The 8,450-nt window shown below is 56.9% G+C and overlaps 3 protein-coding genes across 3 annotated transcripts, besides 12 other annotated features; all 3 read right to left on the bottom strand.

The window, feature by feature from the left end:
* The first annotated feature begins 221 nt into the window (after nt 1-221).
* Nucleotides 222-255: a microsatellite.
* Nucleotides 256-295: 40 nt separating this feature from the next.
* Nucleotides 296-320: a microsatellite.
* A 50-nt stretch (nt 321-370) lies between these two features.
* Nucleotides 371-399: a microsatellite.
* A 217-nt stretch (nt 400-616) lies between these two features.
* Nucleotides 617-653: a microsatellite.
* Nucleotides 654-881: 228 nt separating this feature from the next.
* Nucleotides 882-901: a microsatellite.
* An 85-nt stretch (nt 902-986) lies between these two features.
* Nucleotides 987-1,055: a microsatellite.
* Nucleotides 1,056-1,212: 157 nt separating this feature from the next.
* TraAM80_04492 (uncharacterized protein) lies at nt 1,213-3,210 on the bottom strand (the record flags this gene model as incomplete). The annotated part of the gene is made up of 1 exon (XM_029381418.1): nt 1,213-3,210. The coding sequence occupies one exon, from the start codon at nt 3,208-3,210 to the stop codon at nt 1,213-1,215; it is 1,998 nt and encodes a 665-aa protein (XP_029238747.1).
* Nucleotides 3,211-3,320: 110 nt separating this feature from the next.
* Nucleotides 3,321-3,346: a microsatellite.
* Nucleotides 3,347-3,866: 520 nt separating this feature from the next.
* Nucleotides 3,867-3,884: a microsatellite.
* A 192-nt stretch (nt 3,885-4,076) lies between these two features.
* Nucleotides 4,077-5,000, bottom strand: TraAM80_04493 (methylthioadenosine phosphorylase; the record flags this gene model as incomplete). Its single annotated transcript, XM_029381419.1, has 1 exon — nt 4,077-5,000. The coding sequence occupies one exon, from the start codon at nt 4,998-5,000 to the stop codon at nt 4,077-4,079; it is 924 nt and encodes a 307-aa protein (XP_029238748.1).
* A 376-nt stretch (nt 5,001-5,376) lies between these two features.
* Nucleotides 5,377-5,408: a microsatellite.
* Nucleotides 5,409-5,543: 135 nt separating this feature from the next.
* Nucleotides 5,544-8,189, bottom strand: TraAM80_04494 (uncharacterized protein; the record flags this gene model as incomplete). Its single annotated transcript, XM_029381420.1, has 1 exon — nt 5,544-8,189. One exon carries the CDS (start codon nt 8,187-8,189, stop codon nt 5,544-5,546), a length of 2,646 nt encoding a protein of 881 aa, XP_029238749.1.
* A 22-nt stretch (nt 8,190-8,211) lies between these two features.
* Nucleotides 8,212-8,233: a microsatellite.
* A 121-nt stretch (nt 8,234-8,354) lies between these two features.
* Nucleotides 8,355-8,389: a microsatellite.
* Nucleotides 8,390-8,407: 18 nt separating this feature from the next.
* Nucleotides 8,408-8,449: a microsatellite.
* Nucleotide 8,450: the final 1 nt, after the last annotated feature.

An 8,450-nucleotide genomic window follows, 5' to 3' on the forward strand; every position in this document is an offset into this window, starting at 1 on the left:
ACTCCGTATGCATCCATAGGCGTACAAAAAACAATGACAGCAAGAACAACAGTTAATGCTCCACAGCCATGTACACAAATGCATGTAAGAACCCCACAACAATACAGTTCCTTTTGCGCGAGGACACTTTGACCGCTCTGCTTTTCCTCCCGCACCCGCATTATTGTAATACAAAACACAACTGTGCACCACAGGCACAGTATTGATACACACACGTGCGTATAGAACAATATAAATAAATAAATAAATAAATAATAGCAGGAAAGGAGAAAGAAGGGAAAACACCCACACATTCAGAGAGAGAGAGAGAGAGAGAGAGAAGGTGAGCGCTAGGGAGCGGGATATTTGTTCTATCTGTTCTTCAATGTTGCCTCCTCCTCCTCGTCCCCTCCCTCTCCTATGCGGAGGCATCAAGCCAACACCTTCGCGGGAGTGACGGAGAGGAGAAGAGGAGGGCTTGGCGGCGAAGCCTGTCCTCCATCCCCACCGCAAAACTGAGCCTCACTGACATGAATCACGTGCTGAAGAAAATAAATAAATAAACAACCACACGGTGTGGTTGTGTCCATGTATCTTTGTTATCTGTTAGCATTCATGCATATAAGCGGAAGGAGTGAAAAAATAACAATAACAATAAAAAATAAAATAAAAATGTTCCTCTCAGTTTTTCTTTCTTTTTTTTTCGGTTTTCGTTTGCCCTCTGCTATAGGTGAGAGCAGCAAAACAGAAGCGCATAACGATGACAATGACGAGAAGGAAGGAGATTGTGAGAGATGTTTCAGACATGTTGGCCATAACATAAAGCAAAACGCGTCCGTTAATTCAACAAATTCCCGCAACAGAGGCGTGAAAATTCATCAACACCCCCATGTGTATGCCCTTATATATATATATATATATAAGGGCATATACATGGGGAGACGGATTTCGCTTCAGTGTGTTTAAGCCAGTTCATGTGGCGTGTTTCCTTATCGTGTCATGAGCAGTTCCTTCCTTTTTTCTTTTCTTTTCTACCTTTTCTTTCTTCGCCCTTTTTTTATTATTTATTTCTTCTTGGCTACTTCGCTTCTAATACGCGCACACATCCGTGCATGGCTAGTCCGCATCGGAGTCGCCGTCCGCCGCTGTTCAACCAGTGCAATACAGCGATCCGGGGAGGGGAGGGAACATCAGAGGGGTGAACAGCGCGTTCACCCCCTTGTCCAGCGCGTATCACGACAAGCTGCTAGACACCGTCCTCGTCGCCTCTACAATGAGGGACGACGAATAGGCTGCCGCGGTTGCGGTGGCCGTTGTGGGACCGGGACCGCCAGTTTCGTGCGTCCTGGCTCTTGAGAGACGACGCGTCTCGGGGCAACGGTTGGGCGGCTGCGGCGTCAGGGGCGCGATGCGGCTCTTCACCTGCGGGTCCCGCGGCAAGAACGTGGGCAGAGTGAAGTCGGAGGGACGTATCCGGCGCAGTTTTCCTTTCGGCCGCTGCAGACGCGTGAGCTCCGTGTCGCCGTGCAACGGTGGCCACTGCGTGGGTGTATCCACCCCGGCGTCGTGGGGGCTGCAACTACTCGCCACCATGGACCCACTGTGAAGCTGGGAAGAGGACTGTATGGAGGAGACGAGCGAGAAATCACTCACATTCGCATCCCTGACATCGCCTATAATACTCCCTGCATGACAGTCCGCACCGCGGCCGGTGTACCCCGCTTCCTGCAGCGCGGTGCTCAGGCTGTCAAAGGAGGAGCTAGGCGGGGAACGGGAATCGGCGCCAAGCGGCGGAAGCCAAAGCATCCCGCGGAAACTCTTCACACTGCACTTGGTGATGCTGTCCTCACAGGGCATGATCGTACCGTCAAAGGCAGCTGTGCTGACGAGGCTGCACTCCTCAGCACTATTTTTGCGCGCCTCCCGTCCCATAACCCCCGCGGCTGACAATCCGCCGTCGTTCGCAATCGCCTGGTTACTGAGACGGCCACGGTGAAAAGAGCCGTGCTGTTCCGTTGTGACGGCACAACAACTGGGCATTAAATGAATTTCACCTTCCTCCTTTTTATTTACATACGGAGACACAAGCCGCAACGCGTCTAGTGCGTCTTGCCCTCGCTGCCCCTCTGTCTCCTGCTGCCACTGCTGTCGTTTCTTCTCGCTGCCAATAATGCCGTCGTTATCGCTACCGTGCCCATTGCTTCCACCCTTCAAAGTGCCCACCTCGTTGCTGTGCGTTGAGATCTGTCTAGATGAGTTACGCAAGGTCGCCTTGTTGGATTCCGCAACCGCCCGCGCCCGCTTCATCAACGTCTGAATGAAGCACTCCACCACGTGCCGCGCAGACGCCCCATTATGCAACAAGGACGGCACAGGCAATGGCGCGCCACCGCACCTACCATACGGCGGATACCGATTCCCTGCCGTGCGCTCGTCGCGCCCCGCCTTTACATGCCCGTGCATCGGCTGCAGCAGGTGGTGGTAGATATTGCGTCGAGGTCGCCTCTCGCAGTGCTCACGCCGTGCGTCCTTGTTTGTTGCATCACTGCGGTGGTGCTCGGTATTCACAGGCAGAAAAGCGGCGTTCGTTACCGCTGGTTGCTCTCTGCGCAACGCTAAAATGTTACTCGTACCCCCGTTGCCAGAGTTCACCGCACCACCGTGGCATTCCTGCAGATGCGGCCTTATCTGCCGGCACAAGACGACCACGTCCCCGACGTCCGCAGAGGCGCCTGCGTGATGATGCAGGCCCGCCCTACTGACGGGGTCTTGTGAAGTCCAGACACCCGCGTCATGCCGAACCAGTTCATCGTGCGCAAAGAACGACCCGCCCTTCTCTCCTGCGGGGACCGCATCCTTCGGCGGGGCTGTCACGGCCGCCAGCCTCCCACCCCCTGAAGATAGCGCGGCGGAACACAGCACATTCGCCACCCGCAACAGCCTGTATCTTCGGGCACGACTACCAGGTGTCGCCGCAGTAACCTCCTCATTGCCGCCACCAAAACGTCTGCCGCGACTGCCCTCCACCTTGCGCCTGCTTCCGTGGCCACGGCAGGCACGGGGCGCCTTAACCTGGAAAGCCCCGTCCACTGCCACCTCCTTGTCCCTATTCGCTGCTCCGCCAATCAGTGCGGCCATACACTCGTGACGTGTTAGACGCACACGACGACGGCTCTCCGGATCGAGGGTCCCATGACGGTGCCACACCCCACAAGAGGCACACAAGCCCATTTGAGCCAAAACCGAAGCGACAAGTTACAGCGGCGGGTGATAAGGGCCTGCCTTGCTCGCAAAGCCTGCCCACACACTGGTACGCGTCCACGTGTATGCACGTCTGGGTTGAGAGAGAGAGAGAGAGAGAGAGAGACAAAGCTCCGAGTGCTGCTTGCTGCTCCACCCTCGTCTTTACTTTCCGCGAGCCCAGTGGCCGCACCCAAAGAAGGAAAGCGGGAATATACAGCGAGACAGTGCACCCACCCTTGCAGCGCACAAAAAGTGAAGGAAGTGACAAGGGATAAACAAAGGCAGCATCATCATCGCGAACATTGTTGCCTCCCTCTTCCCCACTCCATGACACCACACCGCAGCTCCTTTCCTATTTTCTTCTTTCGTTGTCCGTCCGTCTCCCTAGCACCGACGCAAAAGAGGGGGGTTAGACTACATTTATGGAAGCGCACCCACCTCCAACAAATCAGCGTTTGGGCGAAGGACGTCCTCGGATGGCCGAATTACCTGCATACGGGAACCGTCATGAAAAAAATTAATGTAAAATAAAAATAGATGTAAGTCACCTACTGAAGTGGTCCACGTACTCCAGAAACACAATAACCTCACATTGCAAGTACACAGGCGTGCATACACCTCCCCCCACCCCCTTCTCTCGTATGCACACACACACACACACATGCACGAACAAATGAAAAATATAACAATTATGCAACAGTAGTTTATTCCACTAAACAGACGGTGATGTGGCCAGCATGGCCGCTATGTGGGCCTGCGTATTTCACTCCTCTCATCACACTCCCTCCCGTACTCACTCCATATGTAGAGCAAGCAGCGACATACACAAATAAACCTTTCGGTACACGCTACAATCATGGGGCAAAGCTCGGGTAGTTCGCCAGGAGCAGGGCGAGTCGCTCCCGCACCTCCTTCGTTACAGCGGACGGGACGGTGGCAATGGCGTGCTGCAGCGTACTGTGCGCGGGATCCGCAAAGGGAGCGGCACCCACGGCCGTAATGAGCTCCAATGAAGACTTCCGCGTCTTCTCAACGTTCAACGCCATCGTCTTCTGTACCTCCGCCCCAAGAACATGGGGGGCATCACTCCAGGCATCCATGTCGGTCACCATGGCGATGACGAGGTACGCCATCTCCGCCTCGCGTGCCAGCTTCGCCTCCGGTGCCGTCGTCATCCCGATCAGGTGCCCGCCCAGCTGCTTGTTCATGAGGGACTCCGCCTTGGTGCTGAACTGCGGCCCCTCCATCGTTACAATTGTGCCGCTTTCGTGCAGCTTCCACCCCTCCGTCCCTGTGGCAAGGCCGGGAAACGTGCGGTGCAGGACATCCCGGGCGAGAGTGCGAAAGGCCTCCGAGATAGGGAAGGCGTAGTCGCAGTGGACGACGATGCCGTCTTCAAAGAATGTCGACTTGCGTGCCGTGGTGCGGTCAATGATTTGGTCCACCAACACGAGGTCGCCAGGCTTGTATTCACTGGCAAGAGAGCCAACGGCGTTGATGGCAATGAGGTAGCGTACCCCGAGCAGTTTCATCGCGTACACGTTGGCGCGGTAGTTCACCTCGGACGGGTTCACTGTGTGCCCCACGCCATGGCGCGGCAGGAATGCGCACTGGACGCCCCCGACCGTCGCCACGCAGACATCGGCGCTTGGCCGCCCAAAGGGGGTATCGATGGCGTAGTACTTCGCGTCGCCCAAGGTGTGCAGGTGGTAAACGCCCGATCCGCCCATGATGCCAACAAGCACGGGGCTTCCGTGTGGGTTGCTGCACTGAGCCATGACGTCAACGGTGAGGAGTCTGTTTCTGCTGCAAATCGTACAATGCCTTGATTCAATTCCCGCTGCGTTACTTTGTGGAGATATGTGATGCGCACAGTTGTTGATAGGTCTTCCAACAGACACACACGCGCACGACACCAACGTGGGAGAGAGAGAACAAGAAAGAATAGGAAAGGAAGGAATAATATACAAAAAAAGAGTACGTGACACTCACTCAGTCAGCGCGTGTGCGTGTGGGTCTCTCAGGCGCAGTGTGTCCAGGCATCCACCCACCCAAAGGGATGCACCGAAGACGTCACTCATCACTTCCCCACCAGTTTTCCTTCTATTCCCATATCTTCTCATTTCTGTAGGGGTGCGCTCTTCAAGCGCAGCACCTTCGCTACCATTACCTTCCCTTCCCTCCCCCCACCACTTGCGTGCTTAATCGTCACTTCCTCCCCTTCTCTCTCCCACCGCCTGCCAAGAAACACTGCCCCCCTCCTCCGGCACAAACGGTTCTCCATCGTGCAACCTCACTTAGACGCACCGACCAGTGATTGCTCATAGCCGTTGTCGTCCAATGTGTTGTGTCTTGTACTCTAAAAAGGCGGAGAGGTTCTCGGCTACCTCGCACCAGTTCGCCGCGTCCTCGACGCCGGGGAGAACAATGCGGTAGTTCCGCTGCGTCTCCCGCACCATCTGCTGGCGCCTCTTCAAGTATGCCTGAAATGGGGTCAGGAACGACTTAAGGGCAGCGTGAACACGGAGTGGAACGTATACAGCATCGTCGTGCGTCTCGTCAAGGAAGAGGTCCATGATGTGGTTGGACGCCTCGCAGCGCACGCGCCACTGCGCGTCGGTGGCCGCAATGTTCGCCATCCACCGCCTACGCGTCTCGCCGTTCTCGCCCTTCGCTGCCTGTGGCGGTGGCGCGGCTGCCGCCAAAGCCGCTGCAGTGGTGCTCTGCAGCGTATCATCTACCTGAAGGATGCCCAGTGCAAAGCGTGCCGCCGCGGTGGTGGCCTCCGCGCTCTTGAAGGAGGTGCACGTGGCACACACCACTCCCACACAGGCCTGCTTCTGCAGCGGTGTGGCATGCGTGTCCCATGCAAGTCGCGTCACGACGTCCACGTCAGCCGCCGTGGCGGCGAGGTGGTTTGTGACTTGAAGCGGTCCACCCGCGTGAGCCGCCTGCTTTCGCTGCAGCGTCCACAACATCTGCACGAGTGACTCTAGCTGAAGGCGTAACAAATTCATGGCTGCCGGTGTCGTTTCCAGCACTGTTGTCACTCCGTTGGCGCGTGCATTGACGTCTCCTGCTACCGCCTCTGCAAGGAGCTGCGAACGCAGGCTTATGGCGTGAATGATGGCGCGCCAGATGTGGGCCGGCTCCGCACCAAGACCTGACCAGGGGACCATCATCAACAACGTGTTGGCCAGGCTCCACACCCCCACCTCGTTGGAAAGCACCAGAAGCTGAAGTTTCGTGATGAAGCCGCCTGTTCCAGAGGTTCCAGCGGCGGCGCGTAGTGCCCGTTCCACCATGACGTCGTCCTCACAGTTTACGGAGCCGAAGGCGGAGACATGCGTGGTTTCCGTGTTAGTGTTTGGGTTACTGTTATTGTTATTACTGTTAGCGTTTGTAGGTGTTAGTCGGAGGGCGTCCTTCATTAGCTTTCCCACGACGTACATGGCGTTTGTGCTGTACAGTAGGCTTGCCTGAGGATTACGCTGAAACGCCGTTTCATCATCGGCGTCCGCCTCGTTGAGACTGCAGATGGCGTCCACGGCGGCATGCAGCACATTTACCGCAGCCTGGTCGCACCGCAGCCGCCACAAGGCACGCTGTACGAGAGCAGCACGGTGCTCCTCCCCCAGTGCACACTCCTGCAGCAGCAGTGGCACCGTACGACGCCACTCACTGTGAGGCGGGTGGGCATCTAATACCGCCACCACTAGCGGCAGCACTCTGGCAGCGTTCGCCGTGCTTGAGACAGAGTTCATAAGTGTCCCCTGCACACGCAAGGAGACCTGGCACAACTGGTAAAGGATATTTTGACGGCCGGTGGACAACAGCGTGTCGTCCTCCCTTTCCTCTTCGTTTTCTCCCCCCGCCACTGCCGTAGCAGCAAGGAAAGGAGACGTCAACACAACGGAGGGTTCCTCCTCCCGCAGCCAAGCCATGATCGTGGTGGCGTCGAGGGAGCTTGTGAGAAAAGCCTGGTGAGACGCCATCATCTCGGATGACTGCAGAAGCGACGCCAGCGCTTCATTCTCGTCACTCAACACGTGCAACACCTCACTCCCTGCCACAGCAACGGCAGCCAAGAGCTCCGCCTCACGTCGCTTGTACTGGCGTAGCCACACCACGCCACTCTCCACGGTGGCCCGGTACAACTGTGCGGGGTGCTGTAGAGTTTCCCAGACGACGCTGGTTGTTGCCTCTAGCAGGGACAGTAGCGTGCGCAGAACATGGGGTGCAGAGAAGGCCTCCGCCACGTGCTCATTACCCTCCACGCAGACCGCGATCAACTGCAGCACCTCCTCCAGCGCGCGGGCGGCGACCACAAACGGCGCGTGGCGAAGGCTATCACGCATGTCACCCCCCTCCTCGTCCTGCACAACCGCGGGCGGGACCAGCGGCGCATCCCGGCGCGCATTCTGCACCGCGTCCCATGTGGTCATCAGGAGCGCAACCAGGCCATCACGGAACGTGACGCCTCCTTCGTTGCCATCCTGCGATGCACCACACATGGGAAATTTAGAAGCCGCCAACGCGTCCACTACGACGTCCTCGACGCTGTTCACCACAAAGTTTCGCAGGGCCTCTGCGGCGGCCGTCTGTAGGTAAAACACCCCAGCGTGAGGCTGCTGCAGCGATGCCTGACTGTTTGTTTCATGAGGCTGGCCAGCCGACGCGGGCGCAGCTGCGGCGAAGAGGATCTCCGTGAGTCGCTGCGGCACGGCGTGCGCCAACAGGTTTGCGTGCTGCAAGGGCTGCAGCGCGAAGGCTGCCACATCCGCGCAGCCCTCCTCTACCACATTCCAGTCTGTCGAGGTCAACTTCGCCACACACGGAGGAACCGGTGGCGGCTTCACAACCGGGGACTCATGAATGGCGGTGCTGCTGCTGTCACCGGCATGCCGCGTGTTGGGTTTTGCCGCGCGGGATTTTGGCTTGTGCCCCTTCCTTGCGTGGCTGCCCATGTCACTTCACCTCACGATGCTGCTCTCTCTCTCTCTCTCTCCCTTTTTGTTCCTTCCTTGTGCCATGTGTAGAGGGTAAAGAGTGGGGAAAGAGAAAGAGGCACTAAGTGTCAGAGGCCCACCCCGCTCATGTGAATCTCGCGTCGGCTCGCGTGTCCCACTCGCTCCTTCTTTTATTTATTTATTTCTTTCTCTCTCTCCTACACACAGACGCCTGCATATATATATATATATATATATATATATATATATATATATATG

The sequence above is a fragment of the Trypanosoma rangeli genome, assembly GCF_003719475.1.
Source record: "Trypanosoma rangeli strain AM80 chromosome Unknown Tra_15.4_contig_00132, whole genome shotgun sequence".
NCBI lineage: Eukaryota > Euglenozoa > Kinetoplastea > Trypanosomatida > Trypanosomatidae > Trypanosoma > Trypanosoma rangeli.